The following is a 26,621-nucleotide window of genomic DNA, read 5'->3' on the forward strand; positions in this document are numbered from 1 at the left end:
CATGTAGACTGGTTGGGCAAACTCCCATGAGAGTATAGAGCTGGTCCACAGTTCCACGACCAGGACGAAAACCACACTGTTCCTCCTGAATTCGAGGTTCGACTATCCGGCGTAGCCTCCTCTCCAGTACACCTGAATAGACCTTACCGGGAAGGCTTTTCTATTGTTTCATTGAAAATAAAACAGCAAAGTCCATTTGGCTGGCATCTGTTTTAATTATGAGACACAATTGTGTCAAAGTCATGATTTTTTTTTAATGCTTGAAGTAAGAAATGATTACTTTAAAAAAGTAGTTTTATACTTGTGAGTGTTGATGACACAGCTTTGCAACACTTGATATTCTAGTTTCAAGCATTTTTTCCTCAATATAGGTCATCAAATCTCAGCAACAAGCTGTAATATCTTACTGAGATCATTTAGGACCAAAACACTTAAAACAAGTAAAACACTCTAACATAAAATCTGCTTAGTGAGAAGAATGATCTTATCAGACAGAAAATAAGCAAATATCACCCTTATTAGAGATATTTCATCTTACTTAGATTTCACTTTTTTGCAGTGTAGAGCATGTTAATATAGAGTCTTAATGTGTTCAAGCGGGTTAATCACTTGTTTTTGTTTCAACATTTGTTACATTAGCTTGTCGAGAAAAGAACTGCGACGGCAATGCAAAGTGGATCTCAGCCCCAACAGAAGCGAGCAGACGGACCCGGTCAACGGTGAGTCGGCACCAAAGGGCGACGCGAGGCGGGAAGGTCGGGGATCTTCGCCAAACCTCGGCAGACCCCTCTCCGTTCCTTTGGACTCCATAACGGCTAGCGATGACAGCGGCGCCGGGTTCCCGAAGAGCAGCACCTTGCAACGCTACAAAGAAGGGCGCGCCTTTAAGGAGAAGCACGAGAAGTGGCAGGGGAGAACCAGCGACGAGTCAAGTCCAGAGGTGCACAGGCAGCGAGACAAACGTAAAGATAGCTTTCAGTAAGTGTCGGATTGCTCGTTTTTGTTCCTTCATCCTGCATCCCTCTATAGTCATTTTACCCTCGGTTACAGGCAAAAGGGGAAGTCCATGTCAGCTGATGAACTGTCCAGGATCAGCTCGTCTGGCTCCGACAGCTCGCCGTCTGCAAGTGAGGTAACGACTTCCCAAAGCACCACCGTAACTTTCCTCATGAGGCTCCTCATGCACATCACGCTAGCACACCAGGATTGTGCTTCATCACCTTTCCCGGCCCCCGTCAGGTCAGGGTGCGCATGCGCAAGCATCCCAGACGTAAGCGGCGCTTAGCCTACGCCCGCAGCGGTTTGATGGTTAACTTTGGCGGCTCCAAGGAGAGCGAGTACTGGAGCTTTCCGCTGCCGCCCATGAGCCCCCTCGGGTCCAAACGGAAGACCTCGGCCAGTAGCGTGGATGTCCGCGGCCTCAAATCTCAGGTCAAGGTACAGACCGAGGGGCGACCCTTCTGTCCCCGGCCGACGCGGCTCTCCATGCATGTCTTGCATGTGTACGTGCTGCTGACACCTTTGCATTGTTGTGGTTGACTTGTTGTGCTTTGCAGTCTGGGACAGCATAAGAAGGTGGTGTTTTAAAAGCAAAACAACAGAAAATTTCAGTCTCTGAAGCTTGTGCTCGTTCTTTATTTCTCACCAAAACTTTCTTGTTGTATGCTTATTTTATGTGACCTCTGCTAAATAATGTTGAGGATCTTAATAGGACAAAATAACGCAGATTTTGTTGCAAATCCAGAGTTTCCAGAAGACTAATAAATGCACACTGCAAAAAGTCTGTGTTCAAAAACAAGAAAAAAAATATACAAAAAGGAGGGGTATTTTATTTGAACTACGCAAAATTATCTGCCAATAGAACAAGAAAATTCGGCTTGTCAAGACTTTCCAAAACAAGTAAAATTAGCTAACCTCAATGAAACCAAAAATACCTTAAAATAAGTATATTCTCACTAATAACAAGTGCACTTTTCTTGGTAGAAAAAAAAATATGAGAACTTTTTGCTCAATATGTTGAAAAATATTCTTGAATTAAGTAAATGCTAGTGCCATTATCTTGACATAATGATACACATTTCTCGAAACTGATACTAAAAACTCATTTATTGTTCTTAATGGAAAGGCAACAAGGCGAGCGCTTGTTACTCTCGGGGTCTCCTAGCCGCTCAGGCAAATCATATTGTCTAAAAATGCATTTTTCCATGGATAACATGACATCATCGCGCCAAGTGCGTGCTCTTTCAGTCAATTAGTGCGCATATATACAGCCCGGCCCCCGGCCAAATTTTTTTATTTCAACAACTCACAAACACTTTAGAGTTAGGCTCCACCATCAGAATGTGTACTTAAACTTATAAAGATCACATGGATATTATTCAGTGAGTTGATTCACCAAAACTAACCTGTTATACAGGAGGAAAAAGCACACAGGACGTTTCAATTGTTCACAGACTGGTCGCGCTCATCAGAATGACAAGACACTTCCGGTCTGCAGGTGATAGCATTCAATTGGGAAGAAACGCCCTACTGCCCCCTACTGACCAATGTGAATACTGATAAATGTGGAATGACAGCTCCAAAAACGAATTCAAACCACAAAATAAAATAAATAAATCAACACAAAAATGTGACACATTATGGGTGGGTCACATATGCATGTACAGTAGATGGCAGTATTGTCCTGTTTAAAAGTGTCACAACTTTGCCGTAAACAGCAATGTTGTGACACTTTGGCCGACCCTTCTGTCCCCGGCCGACGCGGCTCTCCATGCATGTCTTGCATGTGTACGTGCTGCTGACACCTTTGCATTGTTGTGGTTGACTTGTTGTGCTTTGCAGTCTGGGACAGCATAAGAAGGTGGTGTTTTAAAAGCAAAACAACAGAAAATTTCAGTCTCTGAAGCTTGTGCTCGTTCTTTATTTCTCACCAAAACTTTCTTGTTGTATGCTTATTTTATGTGACCTCTGCTAAATAATGTTGAGGATCTTAATAGGACAAAATAACGCAGATTTAGTTGCAAATCCAGAGTTTCCAGAAGACTAATAAATGCACACTGCAAAAAGTCTGTGTTCAAAAACAAGAAAAAAAAAAAATACAAAAATGAGGGGTATTTTATTTGAACTAAGCAAAATTATCTGCCAATAGAACAAGAAAATGTTGGCTTGTCAAGACTTTCCAAAACAAGTAAAATTAGCTAACCTCAATGAACCCAAAAATACCTTAAAATAAGTATATTCTCACTAATAACAAGTGCACTTTTCTTGGTAGAAAAAAAAAAAAGAGAACTTTTTGCTCAATATGTTGAAAAATATTCTTAAATTAAGTAAATGCTAGTGCCATTATCTTGACATAATGATACACATTTCTCGAAACTGATACTAAAAACTCATTTATTGTTCTTAATGGAAAGGCAACAAGGCGAGCGCTTGTTACTCTCGGGGTCTCCTAGCCGCTCAGGCAAATCATATTGTCTAAAAATGCATTTTTCCATGGATAACATGACATCATCACGCCAAGTGCGTGCTCTTTCAGTCAATTAGTGCGCATGTATACAGCCCGGCCCCCGGCCAAATTTTTTTATTTCAACAACTCACAAACACTTTAGAGTTAGGCTCCACCATCAGAATGTGTACTTAAACTTATAAAGATCACATGGATATTATTCAGTGAGTTGATTCACCAAAACTAACCTGTTATACAGGAGGAAAAAGCACACAGGACGTTTCAATTGTTCACAGACTGGTCGCGCTCATCAGAATGACAAGACACTTCCGGTCTGCAGGTGATAGCATTCAATTGGGAAGAAACGCCCTACTGCCCCCTACTGACCAATGTGAATACTGATAAATGTGGAATGACAGCTCCAAAAACGAATTCAAACCACAAAATAAAATAAATAAATCAACACAAAAATGTGACACATTATGGGTGGGTCACATATGCATGTACAGTAGATGGCAGTATTGTCCTGTTTAAAAGTGTCACAACTTTGCCGTAAACAGCAATGTTGTGACACTTTGGCCGAGCCTTCTGTCCCCGGCCGACGCGGCTCTCCATGCATGTCTTGCATGTGTACGTGCTGCTGACACCTTTGCATTGTTGTGGTTGACTTGTTGTGCTTTGCGGTCTGGGACAGCATAAGAAGGTGGTGTTTTAAAAGCAAAACAACAGAAAATTTCAGTCTCTGAAGCTTGTGCTCGTTCTTTATTTCTCACCAAAACTTTCTTGTTGTACGCTTATTTTATGTGACCTCTGCTAAATAATATTGAGGATCTTAATAGGACAAAATAACGCAGATTTTGTTGCAAATCCAGAGTTTCCAGAAGACTAATAAATGCACACTGCAAAAAGTCTGTGTTCAAAAACAAGAAAAAAAATATTTGAACTACGCAAAATTAGGCGTCACGGTGGCAGAGGGGTTAGTGCATCTGCCTCACAATACGAAGGTCCTGAGTAGTCTTGGGTTCAAAACCGGGCTCGGGATCTTTCTGTGTGGAGTTTGCATGTTCTCCCTGTGACTGCGTGGGTTCCCTCTGGGTACTCCGGCTTCCTCCCACCTCCAAAGACATGCACCTGGGGATAAGTTGATTGGCAACACTAAATTGGCCCTAGTGTGTGAATGTGAGTGTGAATGTTGTATGTCTATCTGTGTTGGCCCTGCGATGAGGTGGCGACTTGTCCAGGGTGTACCCCGCCTTCCGCCCGATTGTAGCTGAGATAGGCTCCAGCGCCCCCCGCGACCCCAAAAGGGAATAAGCGGTAGAAAATGGATGGATGGATGGATACGCAAAATTATCTGCCAATAGAACAAGAAAATGTTGGCTTGTCAAGACTTTCCAAAACAAGTAAAATTAGCTAACCTCAGTGAACCCAAAAATACCTTAAAATAAGTATATTCTCACTAATAACAAGTGCACTTTTCTTGGTAGAAAAAAAAAAAGAGAACTTTTTGCTCAATATGTTGAAAAATATTCTTGAATTAAGTAAATGCTAGTGCCATTATCTTGACATAATGATACACATTTCTCGAAACTGATACTAAAAACTCAATTATTGTTCTTAATGGAAAGGCAACAAGGCAAGCGCTTGTTACTCTCGGGGTCTCCTAGCCGCTCAGGCAAATCATATTGTCTAAAAATGCATTTTTCCATGGATAACATGACATCATCGCGCCAAGTGTGTGCTCTGTCAGTCAATTAGTGCGCATATATACAGCCCGGCCCCCGGCCAAAAAAATTTTTATTGTAATTTTGAAGAATTTATCTGAATGTGCATGAACTATTTCTGTTCAAAATTGTTAGAAATGTTAAATGTTTAAATATTAACTGTCAGTTTACTGTACTGTGCCAACTGTACTACTATATGAGTACCTATTTTCTATTGTTTCATTGAAAATAAAACAGCAAAGTCCATTTGGCTGTCAGCTGTTTTAATTATGAGACACAATTGTCTCTCTCATGCTTGAAATAAGAAATTATTACTATAAAAAAGTAGTTTTATACTTGTGAGTGTTGATGACACAGCTTTGCAACACTTGATATTCTAGTTTCAAGCATGTTTTACTCAATATAGGTCATCAAATCTCAGCAACAAGCTGTAATAACTTACTGAGATCATTTAGGAGCAAAACACTTAAAACAAGTAAAACACTCTAACATAAAATCTGATTAGTGAGACGAATTATCTTATCAGACAGAAAATAAGCAAATATCACCCTTATTTGACATATTTCATCTTACTTAGATTTCAGTTTTTGCAGTGTACAGCTTGAACTATTTTTGGGGATTTTCCTTGTTGAGGGACAAGCGGTAGAAAATGGATGTCTGGATGGCATTTTAATATTAATGAATTTTGAAACTGCATACAAATTACTTTTTAAACTTTTATACTTTTTACTTTTTTTTCCTGCTACCTACTCAGTGGCCTAGTGGTTAGAGTGCCCGCCCTGAGATGGGTAGGTTGTGAGTTCAAACCCCGGTTTAAGTCATACCAAAGACTATAAAAATGGGAGCCATTCCCTCCCTGCTTGGCACTCAGCATCAAGGGTATGGAATTGGGGGTTAAATCACCAAAAATGATTCCCGGGCGCGGCCACCGCTGCTGCTCACTGTTCCCCTCACCTCCCAGGGGGTGATCAAGGGTGATGGGTCAAATGCAGAGAATAATTTCGCCACACCTAGTGTGTGTGTGACTATCATTGGTACTTTAATTTAACTTAAATATGTTTTTAATTATAAAGGGACAAGCGGTAGAAAATGGATGGATGTATGAAGGGACAAGCGGTTGAAAATGGATGGATATTAACCATAATACATTATCAGTATGTGATCATATTGTGGTGAGTGTCATCCAAAGTATAATAAAAGCAGTTGCTCACAGTAAAACAAACTTTCTTATATTTATAATAAAAGCACTTAACTAGTGCTTTTATGTTTTGGTAGTATTATTAGGTGTTTAAATCATCTGTCGAATGATGATTGTTCCACTGATGTGTGTGCATGGTGGTCAAAGCAGTTTTGCATGATGGTGAAATTGTTGAGGTGGTCTTGGTGGCGGGAGGCCCGTGGGTAATGAGCTTGGCTACCAACAGGTGCAGAAAAGAAAAACTAAGATATGTTCCCTTTTGACACGTTTTCCTCTGCTCTAGATGCCTTCGGAGCCAGACGGATCTAGGTACAGCCTTCCTGCTAGCCACTCTAATGATGAGTCCACCCTTCGAAAACCCAACCAATCACATCTTACTACACCCGAAAAGTAAACAAAACAACTCGACTAATAGAATACATTACTTTTTACATGGCGTTAAATGGTGATTGTATCTGCTGCAGAATTTGGTTTCTTAGTAGATTCTTGCGAAAGCGACCAACTAAAATAACCGCCATCAGTGAGACACCGTCTGAGGATAAAGCTGGTAGGTATAATTTCTTCAAACGTTTACTTCTGTTGTTCATATCTTTACTAATAAACCATACTTGCCAACCTTGAGACCTCCGATTTCGGGGGGTGGGGGGCGTGGTTAAGATATATATATATATATATAAGAAATACTTGACTTTCAGTGAATTCTAGCTATATATATATATATATATTTTTTTTTTATTACATATATATATATATATTTTAGAGATGCGCGGATAGGCAATTATTTCATCCGCAACCGCATCAGAAAGTCGTCAACCATCCGCAATCCACCCGATCTAACATTTGATCAGAACTGCATCCGCCCGCCATCCGCCCGCACCCGCCCGTTGTTATATATCTAATATAGACGATGCAAGGCATTAGTGAGGTTATAAAGCTTTTGCCTGTTAAAGAAAGGAGACTGATCCAACGCAGCACAGACATTCGCGTGCCACGCTGTCACGACCCAGACGCACACCAGTGCGCAATCATATGGGAGCCGCGCTGAGCGCACCTCCAAGCGCGTCTCGCTGCCGGCGACGGCCGGGTATATGGGCCCGACGCTCCAGCGCCATCCATTTTCAGGGCTAGTTGATTCGGCAGGTGGGTTGTTACACACTCCTTAGCGGGTTCCAACTTCCATGGCCACCGTCCTAGCTGCTGTCTATATCAACCAGGGTGAGCCCCACCCCTTTCGTGAGCGCACTGCGCGCGGAGTGACCCCTGTTACGCGCCCCCGGCAACAGGGGTGGCGGGCAGGTAAGCTGCGCGGGCGGAGCGCGCGGAGTGACCCCTGTTACGAGCCCCCGGCCACGGGGGTGGCGGGCAGGTAAGCTGCTTACCTGCTGCGCGTGACGCCGGCTGCGGCGAAGGCGGACGAGGCGGGGTGTCGGTGCGGTGGGCGCGGTGGTGACCCTGGACGTGCGTCGGGCCCTTCTCGCGGATCGCCTCAGCTACGGCTCCCGGTGGGGCCCTCTCGGGGGAAGGGGCCTCGGTCCCGGACCCCGGCGAGGCGTCGGGGGCCTTCTCCGCTCCGTAAAAGTGTCCATCTCTTTTCTTTTTTTTTTCTTCTGTTGTGGCATATGCAGCAGGTGCCTGCTCGTTTTTCGTATGTGGGTAACAACATTTAACTATGTATATATATTTCCGAATTGGTTTAACTGCCACCCGCCTGAATCTATTTAAAATCTAATTTTTTTTAATTTCAATCGCCCGACCCGACCCGACCCGCTGATAAAATCTAATTTTTTTAAATTTCATCCGCCCGATCCGCGGATAATCCGCGGACTCCGCGGTTGTGCCCGCAAACCGCGCATCTCTAATATATATATATATATATATATATATATATATATATATATATATATATAAAGAAATACTTGAATTTCAGTGTTCATTTATTTACACATATACACACACACATAACACTCATCTACTCATTGTTGAGTTAAGGGTTGAATTGGCCATCCTTGTTCTATTCTCTGTCACTATTTCAGAACACACACATTATACAAATATACATTATAAAATCAATAAGAAAACGGGAGCTCTAATTTGGGAGTCTGAATTAGGATCAGAAGTTCCTATATAAACATTGCGCACTCACGTCGCCTTTTTGTATTGATTACTTCCAAAGACATGCACCTGGGGATAAGTTGATTGGCAACACTAAATTGGCCCTAGTGTGTGGATGTGAGTGTGAATGTTGTCTGTCTATCTGTGTTGGCCCTGCGATGAGGTGGCGACTTGTCCAGGGTGTACCCCGCCTTCCACCCGATTGTAGCTGAGATAGGCTCCAGCGCCCCCCGCGACCCCAAAGGGAATAAGCGGTAGAAAATGGATGGATGGACTGCAGCTGTGCACTGGATTCATTCACAAATACAAACTACAACTCACAAACACTTTAGAGTTAGGCTCCACCATCAGAATGTGTACTTCAACTTAGAAAGATCACATGGATATTATTCAGTGAGTTGATTCACCAAAACTAACCTGTTATACAGGAGGAAAAAGCACACAGGACGTTTCAATTGTTCACAGACTGGTCGCGCTCATCAGAATGACAAGACACTTCCGGTCTGCAGGTGATAGCATTCAATTGGGAAGAAACGCCCTACTGCCCCCTACTGACCAATGTGAATACTGATAAATGTGTAATGACAGCTCCAAAAACGAATTCAAACCACAAAATAAAATAAATAAATCAACACAAAAATGTGACACATTATGGGTGGGTCACATATGCATGTACAGTAGATGGCAGTATTGTCCTGTTTAAAAGTGTCACAACATTGCTGTTTACGGCAATGTTGTGAACAGGCTGTCAACACGTCACTCAGGTCCGCATGGAGCTGGAGGGGGCGTGGCCTCCAGCTCCGCCTGAATTTCGGGAGATTTTCGGGAGAAATTTTGTCCCGGGAGGTTTTCGGGAGAGGCGCTGAATTTCGGGAGTCTCCCGGAAAATCCGGGAGGGTTGGCAAGTATGTAATAAACATAAAATAAACGTTTTCTGGTCTGCAGGGGTCAGAATATTGTTTTTATTGCTGCCCTCTGGTGGTCGTTTCATATGACTGTTGTCTCCTGTCCTCCACCTCCAGTAACCTTGCCCAGGTATACGCCTCAGACCTACCACTTGCCAGACCAGCACTCCGCCCGGATCGAACGCAACCCCACCATCAAAATCAGCCGGGCCACTCGGGGCCAGCAGTGGAATGCCTCTCTGGAACGCGAGATCACCAACCCCAAAGAGCTACGCAACCTGGACGAGTTTCTTGGCAACCAAGTGAGCGAATAATGGGGAGCGTGGGGGGAGATACTACAAACCCCGTTTCCATATGAGTTGGGAAATTGTGTTAGATGTAAATATAAATGGAATACAATGATTTGCAAATCACTTTCATATTCAGTTGAATATGCTACAAAGACAACATATTTGATGTTCAAACTGATAAACCTTTTTTTTTTTTGCAAATCATTAACTTTAGAATTTGATGCCAGCAACACGTGACAAAGAAGTTGGGAAAGGTGGCAATAAATACTGATAAAGTTGAGGAATGCTCATCAAACTTATTTGGAACATCCCACAGGTGTGCAGGCTAATTGGGAACAGGTGGGTGCCATGATTGGGTATAAAAACAGCTTCCCAAAAAATGCTCAGTCTTTCACAAGAAAGGATGGGGCGAGGTACACCCCTTTGTCCACAACTGCGTGAGCAAATAGTCAAAACAGTTTAAGAACAACGTTTCTCAAAGTGCAATTGCAAGAAATTTAGGGATTTCAACATCTACGGTCCATAATATCATCAAAAGGTTCAGAGAATCTGGAGAAATCACTCCACGTAAGCGGCATGGTCGGAAACCAACATTGAATGACCGTGACCTTCGATCCCTCAGACGGCACTGTATCAAAAACCGACATCAATCTCTAAAGGATATCACCACATGGGCTCAGGAACACTTCAGAAAACCACTGTCACTAAATACAGTTGGTCGCTACATCTGTAAGTGCAAGTTAAAGCTCTACTATGCAAAGCGAAAGCCATTTATCAACAACATCCAGAAACGCCGCCGGCTTCTCTGGGCCCGAGATCATCTAAGATGGACTCATGCAAAGTGGAAAAGTGTTCTGTGGTCTGACGAGTCCACATTTCAAATTGTTTTTGGAAATATTCGACATCGTGTCATCCGGACCAAAAGGAAGCGAACCATCCAGACTGTTATCGACGCAAAGTTCAAAAGCCAGCATCTGTAATGGTATGGGGGTGCATTAGTGCCCAAGGCATGGGTAACTTACACATCTGTGAAGGCACCATTAATGCTGAAAGGTACATACAGGTTTTGGAACAACATATGCTGCCATCTAAGCGCCATCTTTTTCATGGACGCCCCTGCTTATTTCAGCAAGACAATGCCAAGCCACATTCAGCACGTGTTACAACAGCGTGGCTTCGTAAAAAAAGAGTGCGGGTACTTTCCTGGACCGCCTGCAGTCTAGACCTGTCTCCCATCGAAAATGTGTGGCGCATTATGAAGCGTAAAATATGACAGCGGAGACCCCGGACTGTTGAACGACTGAAGCTCTACATAAAACAAGAATGGGAAAGAATTCCACTTTCAAAGCTTCACAATTTGTTTCCTCAGTTCCCAATCGTTTATTGAGTGTTGTTAAAAGAAAAGGTGATGTAACACACTTCAGAAAACCACTGTCACTAAATACAGTTGGTCGCTACATCTGTAAGTGCACGTTAAAGCTCTACTATGCAAAGCGAAAGCCATTTATCAACAACACCCAGAAACGCTGCCGGCTTCTCTGGGCCCGAGATCATCTAAGATGGACTCATGCAAAGTGGAAAAGTGTTCTGTGGTCTGACGAGTCCACATTTCAAATTGTTTTTGGAAATATTCGACATTGTGTCTCTACATAAAACAAGAATGGGAAAGAATTCCACTTTCAAAGCTTCAACAATTAGTTTCCTCAGTTCCCAATCGTTTATTGAGTGTTATTAAAAGAAAAGGTGATGTAACACAGTGGTGAACATGCCCTTTCCCAACTACTTTGGTACGTGTTGCAGCCACAAAATTCTAAGTTAATTATTATTTGCAACAAAAAAAAAATAAAGTTTATGAGTTTGAACATCAAATATGTTGTCTTTGTAGTGCATTCAATTGAATATGGGTTGAAAATGATTTGCAAATCATTGTATTCCGTTTATATTTACATCTAACACAATTTCCCAACTCATATGGAAACGGGGTTTGTACATATTCCGGGCAACTAAATGTACCTGTTGTGAGAGATTTGAGATGGAGTAGAAGTTCATGCTTTTATGGCAGTGTTTTTCAACCTTTTTTGAGCCAAGGCACATTTTTTGCGCTGAAAAAACCCGGCGGCACACCACCAGCAGACATCATTAAAAAACGAAACTCAGTTGACAGTAAAAAAAATCGTTGTCACAATTGTTGGATGTGACTTCCGAAAGGGACAAGTGGTAGAAGATGGATGGATGGATGGACTTTAAGCCATAACCAAGCATGCATCAATATAGCTCTTGTCTCAAAGTAGGTGTACTGTCACCACCTGTCACATCACACCCTGACTTATTTGGACTTTTTTGCTGTTTTCCTGTGTATAGTGTTTTACTTCTTGTCTTGCGCTCCTATTTTGGTGGCTTTTTCTCTTGTTTTGGTATTTTCCTGTAGCAGTTTCATGTCTTCCTTTGAGCGATATTTCCCGCATCTACCGGTACTTTGTTTTAGCAATCAAGAATATTTCAGTTGTTTTTATCCTTCTTTGTGGGGACATTGTTGATTGTCATGTCATGTTCGGATGTAATAATAATAATAATAATAACTGGGATTTATATAGCGCTTTTCTAAGTACCCAAAGTCGCTTTACATGTAGAACCCATCATTTTATTCACACCTGGTGGTGGTAAGCTACTTTCATAGCCACAGCTGCCCTGGGGTAGACTGACGGAAGCGTGGCTGCAATTTGCGCCAACGGCCCCTCCGACCACCACCTATCATTCATCATTCAATTCACTGGTGTGAGTGGCACCGGGGGCAAAGGGTGAAGTGTCCCGCCCAAGGACACAACGGCAGCGATTTTTGGATGGTAAGAGGCGGGGAGCGAACCTGCAACCCTCAGGTTTCTGGCACGGTTGCTCTACCCACTACGCCATGTACATTGTGGACGCCGTCTTTGCTCCACAGTAAGTCTTTGCTGTCGTCCAGCATTCTGTTTTTGTTTCCTTTGTAGCCAGTTCAGTTTTCTTTTGTTCTGCATAGCCTTCCCTAAGCTTCAATGCCTTTTCTTAGGGTACTCACCTTTTGTTTATTTTTGGTTTTAGCATTAGACACCTTTTTACCTGCACACTGCCTCCCGCTGTATCTGACATCTACAAAGCAGTTAGCTACCTGCTGCCACCTACTGATATGGAAGAGTATTACACGGTTACTCTGCCGAGCTCTAGACAGCACCGACACTCAACAACAACACATCATTTACAGACTATAATTACTGGTTTGCAAAAAATATTTCTAACCCAAATAGATGAAATTAGATAATCTCCCACGGCACACCAGACTGTATCTCACGGCACACTAGTGTGCCGCGGCACAGTGGTTGAAAAACACTCTGTTATGGTACATTACCATTCGGTAAATGCAATGCCTTTGTTAATCGCCAGGTATATTTAAAAGCTTCACCTCCAAAAAAACAATTTTTTTTTAGTTTAGTTTAGTCTTTATTTGAAGGGACAATGCACAGAAACATTAAGCTCAAAGACAGTTATGTTCTGTACCAGATTATAGCTAAATAGCTCATTTCCATCCCTGGTTACCTAAATTAAAAGGATACAAAAATCATGCAATAAAATTATAACAATAAAATCATACTATAGCAATTTGAATCCCTATCGAGAAAAAAACAACAACTTACCTTTACTCTATAACCTGGTTCCAAATTAATGATGATTCATGTTTTGAATCAGGATTTTTTTTTTTATGTTATCACGGTTTCGGTCATGATACAATACTGGTAACGTATCACAATCTACTAGTATTATACAATTTTAGAATATTGTAATACATTTAAAAAAAAATTGTGTATGTATAATTGAAATGTCAATCAATCCAATCAATCAATGTTTACTTATATAGCCCTAAATCACGAGTGTCTCAAAGGGCTGCACAAGCCACAACGACATCCTCGGCTCAGATACCACATCAGGGCAAGGAAAAACTCAACCTAATGGGATGACAATGAGAAAACTTGGATGGGACCACAGATGTATGAACCCCCCATCCCCGGGAGACCGGTGCAATTGACGTCGAGCATAATATTGTGAGAGTCCAGTCCATAGTGGATCTAACATAATATTGTGAGAGTCCAGTCCATAGTGGATCTAACATAATAGTGTGAGAGTCCAGTCCATAGTGGATTTAACATAATAGTGTGAGAGTCCAGTCCATAGTGGATCTAACATAATAGTGTGAGAGTCCAGTCCATAGTGGATTTAACATAATAGTGTGAGAGTCCAGTCCATAGTGGATCTAACATAATAGTGTGAGAGTCCAGTCCATAGTGGATCTAACATAATATTGTGAGAGTCCAGTCCATAGTGGATCTAACATAATAGTGTGAGAGTCCAGTCCATAGTGGATTTAACATAATAGTGTGAGAGTCCAGTCCATAGTGGATCTAACATATTGTGAGAGTCCAGTCCATAGTGGATCTAACATAATATTGTGAGACTCCAGTCCATAGTGGATCTAACATAATAGTGTGAGAGTCCAGTCCATAGTGGATCTAACATATTGTAAGAGTCCAGTCCATAGTGGATCTAACATAATATTGTGAGAGTCCAGTCCATAGTGGATCTAACATAATAGTGTGAGAGTCCAGTCCATAGTGGATCTAACATAATAGTGTGAGAGTCCAGTCCATAGTGGATCTAACATAATAGTGAGAGAGTCCAGTCCATAGTGGATCTAACATAATATTGTGAGAGTCTAGTTCATAGTGGATCTAACATAATAGTGAGAATCCAGTCCATAGTGGATCTAACATAATAGTGAGAGTCCAGTCCATAGTGGATCTAACATAATAGTGTGAGAGTCCAGTCCATAGTGGATCTAACATAATAGTGAGAGAGTCCAGTCCATAGTGGATCTAACATAATGTTGTGAGAGTCCAGTCCATAGTGGATCTAACATAATAGTGAGAGAGTCCAGTCCATAGTGGATCTAACATAATGTTGTGAGAGTCCAGTCCATAGTGGATCTAACATAATAGTGAGAGAGTCCAGTCCATAGTGGATCTAACATAATGTTGTGAGAGTCCAGTCCATAGTGGATCTAACATAATAGTGTGAGAGTCCAGTCCATAGTGGATCTAACATAATAGTGTGAGAGTCCAGTCCATAGTGGATCTAACATAATAGTGTGAGAGTCCAGTTCATAGTGGATCTAACATAATAGTGTGAGAGTCCAGTCCATAGTGGATCTAACATAATAGTGAGAGAGTCCAGTCCATAGTGGATCTAACATAATGTTGTGAGAGTCCAGTCCATAGTGGATCTAACATAATAGTGTGAGAGTCCAGTCCATAGTGGATCTAACATAATAGTGTGAGAGTCCAGTCCATAGTGGATCTAACATAATATTGTGAGAGTCTAGTTCATAGTGGATCTAACATAATAGTGAGAATCCAGTCCATAGTGGATCTAACATAATAGTGAGAGTCCAGTCCATAGTGGATCTAACATAATAGTGTGAGAGTCCAGTCCATAGTGGATCTAACATAATATTGTGAGAGTCTAGTTCATAGTGGATCTAACATAATAGTGAGAATCCAGTCCATAGTGGATCTAACATAATAGTGAGAGTCCAGTCCATAGTGGATCTAACATAATATTGTGAGAGTCCAGTCCATAGTGGATCTAACATAATAGTGTGAGAGTCTAGTCCATAGTGGATTTAACATATTGTGAGAGTCCAGTCCATAGTGGATCTAACATAATGTTGTGAGAGTCCAGTCCATAGTGGATCTACCGTAACATAATAGTGTGAGAGTCCAGTCCGTAGTGGATCTAACATAATATTGTGAGAGTCCAGTCCATAGTGGATTTAACATATTGTGAGAGTCCAGTCCATAGTGGATCTAACATAATGTTGTGAGAGTCCAGTCCATAGTGGATCTACCGTAACATAATAGTGTGAGAGTCCAGTCCGTAGTGGATCTAACATAATATTGTGAGAGTCCAGTCCATAGTGGATCTAACATAATAGTGTGAGAGTCCAGTCCATAGTGGATCTAACATAATAGTGTGAGAGTCCAGTCCATAGTGGATCTAGCATAATAGTGTGAGAGCCCAGTCCACAGTGGATCTAACATAATAGTGAGAGTCCAGTCCATAGTGGATCTAACATAATAGTGAGAGTCCAGTCCATAGTGGATCTAACATAATGTTGTGAGAGTCCAGTCCATAGTGGATCTAACATAATAGTGTGAGAGTCCAGTCCATAGTGGATCTAACATAATATTGTGAGAGTCTAGTTCATAGTGGATCTAACATAATAGTGAGAATCCAGTCCATAGTGGATCTAACATAATAGTGAGAGTCCAGTCCATAGTGGATCTAACATAATATTGTGAGAGTCCAGTCCATAGTGGATCTAACATAATAGTGTGAGAGTCCAAACCATAGTGGATCTAACATAATAGTGTGAGAGTCCAGTCCATAGTGGATCTAACATAATAGTGAGAGAGTCCAGTCCATAGTGGAACTAAAATAATATTGTAAGAGTCTAGTTCATAGTGGATCTAACATAATAGTGAGAATCCAGTCCATAGTGGATCTAACATAATATTGTGAGAGTCCAGTCCATAGTGGATCTAACATAATATTGTGAGAGTCCAGTCCATAGTGGATCTAACATAATAGTGTGAGAGTCCAGTCCATAGTGGATCTAACACAATAGTGTGAGAGTCCAGTCCATAGTGGATCTAACATAATATTGTGAGAGTCTAGTTCATAGTGGATCTAACATAATAGTGAGAATCCAGTCCATAGTGGATCTAACATAATAGTGAGAGTCCAGTCCATAGTGGATCTAACATAATAGTGTGAGAGTCCAGTCCATAGTGGATCTAACATATTGTGAGAGTCCAGTCCATAGTGGATCTAACATAATGTTGTGAGAGTCCAGTCCATAGTGGATCTAACATAATATTGTGAGACTCCAGTCCATAGTGGATCTAACATAATAGTGTGAGAGTCCAGTCCATAGTGGATCTAACATAATAGTGTGAGACTCCAGTCCATAGTGGATCTAACATAATATTGTGAGACTCCAGTCCATAGTGGATCTAACATAATAGTGTGAGAGTCCAGTCCATAGTGGATCTAACATAATAGTGTGAGACTCCAGTCCATAGTGGATCTAACATAATGTTGTGAGAGTCCAGTCCATAGTGGATCTAACATAATATTGTGAGACTCCAGTCCATAGTGGATCTAACATAATAGTGAGAGTCCAGTCCATAGTGGATCTAACATAATAGTGAGAGTCCAGTCCATAGTGGATCTAACATAATATTGTGAGAGTCCAGTCCATAGTGGATCTAACATAATAGTGAGAGTCCAGTCCATAGTGGATCTAACATAATATTGTGAGACTCCAGTCCATAGTGGATCTAACATAATAGTGAGAGTCCAGTCCATAGTGGATCTAACATAATAGTGAGAGTCCAGTCCATAGTGGATCTAACATAATAGTGTGAGAGTCCAGTCCATAGTGGATCTAACATAATAGTGTGAGAGTCCAGTCCATAGTGGATCTAACATAATAGTGTGAGAGTCCAGTCCATAGTGGATCTAACATAATAGTGTGAGAGTCCAGTCCATAGTGGATCTAACATAATAGTGTGAGAGTCCAGTCCATAGTGGATCTAACATATTGTGAGAGTCCAGTCCATAGTGGATCTAACATAATGTTGTGAGAGTCCAGTCCATAGTGGATCTAACATAATATTGTGAGAGTCTAGTTCATAGTGGATCTAACATAATAGTGAGAATCCAGTCCATAGTGGATCTAACATAATAGTGAGAGTCCAGTCCATAGTGGATCTAACATAATATTGTGAGAGTCCAGTCCATAGTGGATCTAACATAATAGTGTGAGAGTCCAGTCCATAGTGGATCTAACACAATAGTGTGAGAGTCCAGTCCATAGTGGATCTAACATAATAGTGTGAGAGTCCAGCCCATAGTGGATCTAACATAATAGTGTGAGAGTCCAGTCCATAGTGGATCTAACACAATAGTGTGAGAGTCCAGTCCATAGTGGATCTAACATAATAGTGTGAGAGTCCAGTCCATAGTGGATCTAACATAATAGTGTGAGAGTCCAGTCCATAGTGGATCTAACATAATAGTGTGAGAGTCCAGTCCATAGTGGATCTAACACAATAGTGTGAGAGTCCAGTCCATAGTGGATCTAACATAATAGTGTGAGAGTCCAGTCCATAGTGGATCTAACATAATAGTGTGAGAGTCCAGTCCATAGTGGATCTAACATAATAGTGTGAGTCCAGTCCATAGTGGATCTAACATAATAGTGAGAGTCCAGTCCATAGTGGATCTAACATAATAGTGTGAGAGTTCAGTCCATAGTGGATCTAGCATAATAGTGGGAATCCAGTTCACAGTGGATCTAACATAATAGTGTGAGAGTCGAGTCTGTAGTGGATCTAACATAATAGTGAGAGTCCAGTCCATAGTGGATCTAACATAATATTGTGAGAGTCCAGTCCATAGTAGATCTAACATAATATTGTGAGAGTCCAGTCCATAGTGGATCTAACATAATAGTGTGAGAGTCCAGTCCTGAGTGGATCTAACATAATAGTGAGAGTCCAGTCCATAGTGGATCTAACATAATAGTGTGAGAGTCTAGTTCATAGTGGATCTAATAGTGTGAATGTTGTACAATAGTGCGTATTTTAGTATGTATATAGATATTATTTTTCACAAACAAAAGATGCTTGATTTAAAATATGCAATATGTTGTATAATACATATCATTCTACTTAGTAAAATATATTGGTTTTAACTAAGAACTATTTGTTTTAATTGTAATTTAACAAAATTAAAGGTATTGAAATTATTTGTAATGCTTTCATAGCCCTTTATAAATTGAGATGTCTTACTGTACATTAATGACACCAAAAGAACACTGAGTGTGAACTTTAACCCTCATTTCTACAGAGATGTACGTTAGAGAAAATGTTATACGGTCATCCTATTTAAGGAACTAAATGACAGAAAAACGCAATTAAACAATAAAAGCTCCTTCTCTATCGGATGCCTGGTACTCCCTGCAAATGAGTGCTGCTATTTATATTAAATGCAAATCACTGGCCACAATATTAAATACAAACTGTACAAATGCATTTCAAACTAAAACCACGATAACAAACATTGTTACATTGGCCCTGTTTTTTTGTTGTTGTTTTTTTTACTTTTTATTGAAACCTTAATGAATCATTTTATCTTCCAGGTGAACGACTTGCGAACACGAATAAAAGAGCTGTCGCAAACAGAAGACATCTTCCTCACAGCCACCATGCAGTTCAGAGAGACTATCAAAGGCATGTTCTCTGTGCAGGTCAGGGCACGGTTGCACACGTTGTTTACTTTGTGTTTCACCCCCAGTAAAAAATACTAACTATGCACTCTACAGAAGCCTCAAGTCGGCTACAAAGACCTGATGAAAGGCTACCAGAACAAAGTCACCTCTCTAGCCGGCCCCAAGCAGAAGAACGAAGTCTCGCTAGTGGTCAACTTGTTCCAGTCCATGCTGGACGGCTTCATCCGGGGGGAAATGAAGCGGTTGGATTCGGAGCCGGTCAAGGTAATTGTTGCTCTCTGAGAGCCCTATTTTCCCATGCATGTAAGAGGGAAAAGCTCCGCCTCCTATTCCAAGATGCGCACTTTGGGTGGAGTGAGACTTAGATGTGGCCGTTCCCAGTCAAATCTGTCTTTTAACGTATTCTTTAGATATGTCCGATAATATCGGCCGATAAATGCTCTAAAATGTGATATCGGAAATTATCGGTATCGGTTTCAAAAAGAAAAATGTATGACTTTTTAAAACGCCGCTGTGTACACAGACATAGGGAGAAGTACAAAGCGCCAATAAACCTTAAAGCCTTTGCATGCCGGCCCAATCACATAATATCTACGGCTTTTCACACACACAAGTGAATGCAAGACGTACTTGGTCAACAGCCATACAGGTCACACTGAGGGTGTGTCAGGTTCGAACACTGATGACATCTATTAATCAGACAAGAAGCAAGGCAGAGTTCAATTTAGCTCATGAGGAGAACGCATGGAGCTGCACACTTAGTCACAGTCTCGCCCTACGCTCTAAGGTTCATCTCCTGCGTCCCTCTATTAATTCAGGAGTTCCACAGTTAACAACACTAAGGCCGCCTCTAAAAGGATTGGTCACATATATTATGCAAAGCAGGTCCAGGACACACAATATGTGACGGAATGTGCTGGGGGCCTTGTGATTTCGCCTTGTCCCCGCTTCGTCTGCGTGTTGTCATCTTATCTTCGTTGAGGTCCTTGAAGTCCTTGGCTGTTAGTGCATACTTGCCAACCCTCCCGGATTTTTCGGTAGACTCCCGAAATTCAGCGCCTCTCCCGAAAACCTCCCGGGACAAATTTTCTCCCGAAATTCAGGCACACAATATAAACAGCGTACCTGCCCAATCACGTCATAACTGTAGAATGATGGAGGGCGAGTTCTTGGTTTCTTATGTGGGTTTATTGGTAGGCAGTTTCATTAACGTCCTCCCAGCCGCGGCAACAACACACAGCAACAGCATTTCGCCTACCATAAAGCAGTTTGTCTGCCGTAAACAGCAATGTTGTGACACTCTTAAATAGGACAATACTGCCATCTACTGTGCATTTGATGAAAGCACTTTTTGCGTGCCACAAAGCAATGCATCATCAGTGAAGGGCGTTCAGCATTGTTAGAAAAATAGTGACAAATAGAACAAGGATGGACAATTCAACCCTTAACTCAACAATGAGTAGATGAGTGTTGTGTGTGTAAATAAATGAAAACTGAAATTCAAGTATTTATTTTATTATATATATATATATATATATATATATATATATATATATATATATATATATATATATATATATATATATATATATATATGAAATACTTGACTTAGTATTTCTTATATATATATGAAATACTTGACTTATATATGTATATATATATATATATATATGTATATATATATATATTTATATATATATATATATATATATATATATATGTATATATATATATATTTATATATATATTTATATATATATATATATATATATATGTATATATATATATGAAATACTTGACTTAGTATTTCTTATATATATATGAAATACTTGACTTGTATATGTATATATATATATATATATATGTATATATATATATATATATATATATATATATGTATATATATATATATATTTATATAAAATACTTGACTTGGTGAATCCTAGCTGTAAATATACTCCTCCCCTCTTAACCACGCCCCCAACCACGCCCCGCCCCCCAACCACACCCCCCACCTCCCGAAATCGGAGGTCTCAAGGTTGGCAAGTATGTGTTAGCGGGCTAAAACAAAGATAACATCTGCGGCTGAGGCCACACCCCTCAGACAAGAAGTTTTTGTCCTTGCCCAGATTAGAAAAGTCTAACTTGAGCACAATAGCTAATAACTAAAGCAACGGACTTTAAGCATACTAAAGTTAGTGTGATAATATATACATAATTATTTAAACAGGGTGGCCGTATAAACAACTTTAACACTGTTACAAATATGCGCCACACTGTGAACCCACACCAAACAAGAATGACAAACACATTTCGGGAGAACATCCGCACCGTAACACAACATAAACACAACAGAACAAATACCCAGAACCCCTTGCATACGGACAAAATAGGCAAAGTCCGCCTACTGTAGTTAAATGAATCCCATGCGTCCGCCTTCATTCACACGTGAGTTGGCCGTGTGAATAGGAAAAATGTGCGTAACTCCCGAGTTAAGAAAAACACTCGTGTGCAAACAGGAAAATATGGCCCTTAGTCAATTTGGCGCTTTGGAGAGAAGAATTAACACTTCTGGCTACTTCCATCTTTTTGCAGGCTTCCAAGACGACCAAGAAGAGAAGGAAAAAGGACAAATGTGTAAGTTGACCAACTAGAATATCTTTCTTATTAATGCAGTTCTTCTCAGATAGGGATGAGGGGAGCGTGGTGCCCCTAATTTGGGTGGCCTATCAGATTCTGGCCACCCACTAAACACGCCATTGAGGGGAACATGCTTTATTAGCATCACGTAGCATCATGCTTCGAGAAGCTGTCACTACAAAAAATGCCAATTGTAGCTATTAATTTGACTATTGCGCCCTAAAAAAAAAAGTTTAGTAGGTTTTTTTTTTTTTGTTTTTTGTTTTTTTTTTTGGTGTCCTGTCCAGCTTCTCAGGCAAATCATATAGTAGATGTAGATGCCCATGTCGGCTGTTCAGATTGACTTTACAAAAGAGAAGTGTAGGATACTTCTCTTGTTGCCTTATTTGTATTTGACTTTATTAAATGTAGTTATATTATCATTTAGTGCAGCCGGGCCGGAGCAGGAGGGGATAGAAAGAGGAAAAAAAAGAAGACAGAGGGGGAAATTGTGGGGACAAAAGGGGGATTAGACAGAGAGACAAAAACAACAACAGCAAACAACAACAACAACAATAGAGCAACATCAGCAAATATGACATGTACAAATATGATGGTAAAAGTAATAGCAAATAAGCAGTTAGCGAAAAGTAAAAAATAATACAGAAATGACAATGAGCATTATTACACTACAAATGGATCAATACAAATACCAATAGAAATAGCGCTATTGATTATGAACAATACCAATAATTTACCTTTATCAACAATATAGTTGTTTAAATGCAACAATACATATACGTAATGATAACTTGAGATACGAAATAATGCAGAAAAATGGAGGGGGAGAAAGAGAAGCAACCTACATTAACCTTGTAGATTGTTATAGTAACAATAGGTTAAGCTTTGTCAGTGTGCCATGTGTTACACCCAGTTTACCCTAGGGCAACAACGTTAATATATGTTTGATGAAACGTGATTATGTGCATGAGTGTAAGTGTAAGTTTAGTAGGTTCAAGTGTTTCATAAATTGTTTGGCGGTAGCTCATCAATTTAAATGTATTGTTTATTAAATGTCTTCAGTTTAAAGAGTATGTCTTTTTTTTATTACAGAAAAATTGATGCACTTTACAATTTTTCTATTACAGACTTAAAAACAATATTAAAATGATTCTCTTTAAGTTGATCTATATTTCTTTCTTTTTTGTTTTCTTTATAGGCAAATGATACTATTTAAACAGTAGTCGCAGGGGGCGCACAAAATGATTTCTTCTTCCTACGCTGCAAAAAGTCAGTGTTAAAACAAGAAAAAAAAATACAAAAATGAGGGGTATTTTATTTGAACTAAGCAAAATTATCTAATGTATGAAAATGGAAAAAAAATGGGGGGCGGGGGGGGAATATATTTTTGTTTGAATATGGTTTCTGCAGGAGGACAAACATGACACAAACCTTCCTAATTGTTAGAAATTCCACTGTTTATATTAAACATGCTTCACTAATGAGAGTATTTGGCGAGCGCTGTTTTGTCCTTCTAATGTTGGCGGTCCTTGAACTCATCGTAGTTTGTTTACATGTGCGACTTCAACAGAAAGGCGTGTTTTATGCCACTCCTTCTTTGTCTCGTTTTGTCCACCAAATGTTTTATACTGTGCGTGAGTGCACAAAAGTGAGCTTTGTTGATGTCATTGACTTGTGTGGAGTGCCAATCAGGCATACTTGGTCGGTATAGCTCGGTTGGTACACTGCAAAAAATTTAGTGTTCAAAAACAAATAAGAAAAAATACAAAAATGAGGGGTATTTTATTTGAACTAGGCAAAATTATCTGCCAATAGAACAAGAAAATTCAGCTTGTCAAGACTTACTAAAACAAGTCAAATTAGCTAACTTCAATGAACCCAAAAATAGCTTAAAATAAGTATATTCTCACTAATAACAAGTGCACTTTTCTTGGTAGAAAAAAAGACCTTTTTGCTCAATATGTTGAAAAATATTCTTAAATGACGTCAATGCTAGTGCCATTATCTTGACATAATGATATGCGCTCGGTATCATGATTTTTTTTTATGCTTGACGTAAGAAATTATTACATTAAAAAAGTAGTTTTATACTTGTGAGTGTTGATGACACAGCTTTGCATATGGCGTCACATTAGTGCCAAAAATCCGAGCGCATCAAAACTGTTATCGCGCGCTGATTCTCCACTTCGTGCGCGCGCGCGCGCGACACCCTTTTGCGCACGCGTGGTGCCTTTCTGCGCGCGCGCGGTGCCTTTCTGCGCGCTCTCTGTGTCCATCCATCCATCCATTTCTACCGCTTATTCCCTTTGGGGTCGCGGGGGGCGCTGGAGCCTATCTCAGCTACAATCGGGCGGAACCCTGGACAAGTCGCCACCTCATCGCAGGGCCAACACAGATAGACAGACAACATTCACACTCACATCCACACACTAGGGCCAATTTAGTGTTGCCAATCAACTTATCCCCAGGTGCATGTCTTTGGAGGTGGGAGGAAGCCGGAGTACCCGGAGGGAACCCACGCAGTCACGGGGAGAACATGCAAACTCCACACAGAAAGATCCCGAGCCCGGGATTGAACCCAAGACTACTCAGGACCTTTGTATTGTGAGGCAGATGCACTAACCCCTCTGCCACCGTGAAGCCCTCCGCTCTCTGTGTACTCTTGGCATCTCTCCTCGCGCTGTCATGTTTCTTTTTGGCGCTTTGGGGGCGGGTATGCTTAGACGGCCCCTTCTTTCTGATTGGTCAGGCGAAAAATGCTGAAAAATGCTCAGAGCCAATCAGAAGTATAGCAGGGCGGGTCATCGTCAATATGTATCAAGATTTACGGAGGAAGAAGTGGATAAAAAAAAGTTGCGCGCTGATGAAGGTTATTTCATACCACATAAACACAATACCATACCATACCATACCAACTTTATTTATAAAGCCCTTTAAAAACAAGCACAGTTGAAAAACAAAGGGCTTTACACCACAAAGAAATAGAGGCAAAGGACAGACTAAAAAATAACATTTAAAACAGAAATAAAAATACACAATTAAAAAGCAAATATAAATTACCCTAAGAACAGTTTGTTAGATAAAAACAGTTCAAAAAGTTAAAAGCTAAAAACAGTTCAAAGTCTCATGCTGGGTTAAAAGCCAGTGAATAAAAATGGGTTTTAAGAAGGGTCTTGAAAATAGCCAAAGAAGGGGCCTGTCTCACATGGAGAGGGAGATCGTTCCAGAGTTTGGGACGCGCAACAGAGAAAGCTCTGTAATACAAAATGTGACCCAAATAAATAAGACAACAAACACCATAATCACCAGGAGTACACAGAGCGCGCGCAGAAAAGCACCGCGCGCGCGCAAAAAGGCACCACGCGCGCGCAAAAGGGTGTCGCGCGCGCACGAAGTGGAGAATCAGCGCGCGATAACAGTTTTTATGCGCTCGGATTTTTGGCACTAATGTGACGTCATATTTGCAACAGTTGATATTCTAGTTTCAAGCATGTTTTACTCAATATAGGTCATCAAATCTCAGCAACAAGCTGTAATATCTTACTGAGATCATTTAGGACCAAAACACTTAAAACAAGTAAAACACTCTAACATAAAATCTGCTTAGTGAGAAGAATTATCTTATCAGACAAAAAATAAGCAAATATCACCCTTATTTGAGATATTTCATCTTACTTAGATTTCACTTTTTGCAGTGTAGAAGCGGCGCAACAGAAAACATTTGAGAAGCCTTGTATTAACGGAACATAAATGCACAGAAAGTCATTTTGGTTTCTTCACAGCCGAACGGTCCACTGGATCACCGCTTCAGCACCTACCAGGTGAACATCATGCAGTCATGTGACCTGTGTGGCTCATACATCTGGGGCATGGAGAAAGCCTACATGTGCAGCGGTATGTTTGAACAAAAATACGCCTTCATTCGGTACAGCAGCACAATGACTAATGCATGGTATATTTTATTTATTTATTTTTTTATTTGTTTTTGTCCTGTCCAGCTTCTCAGGCAAATCATATAGTAGATGTAGATGCCCATAGCTGATGTACAAATTTACTTTACATGAGAGAAGTGTAGGATACTTCTCTTGTTGCCTTATTTGTATTTGACTTTATTAAATGTATTCATATTATCATTTGGTGCAGCCGGGCCGGAGCAGGAGGGGATAGAAAGAGTAAAAAAAAGGAAGACAGAGGGGGAAATTGTGGGGACAAGAGGGGGATAAGACAGAGACAAAAACAACAACAGCAAACACAACCACAACAATAGAGCAACATCAGCAAATAGGACATGTACAAATATGATGGTAAAAGTGATAGCAAAGAAGCAGTTAGCGAAATAAATAATAATACAGAAAAGACTATGCATGGTACCGTATTTTCCGCACCATAAGGCGCCCTGGGTTATAAGCCGCGCCTTCAATGAACGGCATATTTCAAAACTTTGTCCACCTATAAGCCGCCCCGTGTTGTAAGCCGCATCTAACTGCGCTAAAGGAATGTCAAAAAAACAGTCAGATAGGTCAGTCAAACTTTAATAATATATTAAAACCAGCGTGATGTGGGCGCGCATGGAGTCGTATATCAACATGGACAGAGCTGCGTGAAAAAAGCCACCCGGCCTCTTCGCGTGAAATTAAACTTACCTTAACCACTCGCTCATCTTTTCTTCATCCATCCCTTCGAGTTAGCTTTTATGATGACGCCGGCTGGAAAGGTCTCTTTTGGCAAGGTCTTCCTTTTGAATATCACCATGGGTGGAAGTTTCTGGCCATTAGCATGGCAAGCTAGAACCACAGTGAAGGATGACTTCTCATTCCCTGTGGTGCGAATATTCACCGTACGTGCTCCCGTTGTATCCACAGTGCGGTTCACAGGAATATCAGTTGCTGTGAAATAGTAATCCGTGTGCGGATGGAGAGATTGCG

At 40.7% G+C, this 26,621-nt stretch overlaps 1 protein-coding gene across 4 annotated transcripts in view; it reads left to right on the plus strand.

Moving 5' to 3' along the window:
* LOC133618439 (myosin IXb) overlaps positions 1–26,621 on the plus strand; it is a 158,785-nt gene that overhangs the window by 100,485 nt on the left and 31,679 nt on the right. For 3 of the 4 annotated variants that reach the window (XR_009817306.1, XM_061978788.1, XM_061978789.1), the window contains exons 24-33: positions 640–978; positions 1,051–1,132; positions 1,240–1,437; positions 6,651–6,757; positions 6,832–6,914; positions 9,502–9,686; positions 18,967–19,074; positions 19,150–19,320; positions 21,652–21,693; positions 25,479–25,590. Coding sequence is in view for 3 of the 4 variants with exons in the window: in XM_061978788.1 (XP_061834772.1) it covers positions 640–978; positions 1,051–1,132; positions 1,240–1,437; positions 6,651–6,757; positions 6,832–6,914; positions 9,502–9,686; positions 18,967–19,074; positions 19,150–19,320; positions 21,652–21,693; positions 25,479–25,590 (1,427 nt within the window). In the remaining variant the exon portion in view is untranslated. The remainder of the gene's footprint in view (positions 1–639; positions 979–1,050; positions 1,133–1,239; positions 1,438–6,650; positions 6,758–6,831; positions 6,915–9,501; positions 9,687–18,966; positions 19,075–19,149; positions 19,321–21,651; positions 21,694–25,478; positions 25,591–26,621) is intronic. The other variant, XM_061978790.1, reaches the window with a different exon arrangement.

Source organism: Nerophis lumbriciformis, linkage group LG19, assembly GCF_033978685.3.
Source record: "Nerophis lumbriciformis linkage group LG19, RoL_Nlum_v2.1, whole genome shotgun sequence".
NCBI classification, from domain to species: domain Eukaryota; kingdom Metazoa; phylum Chordata; class Actinopteri; order Syngnathiformes; family Syngnathidae; genus Nerophis; species Nerophis lumbriciformis.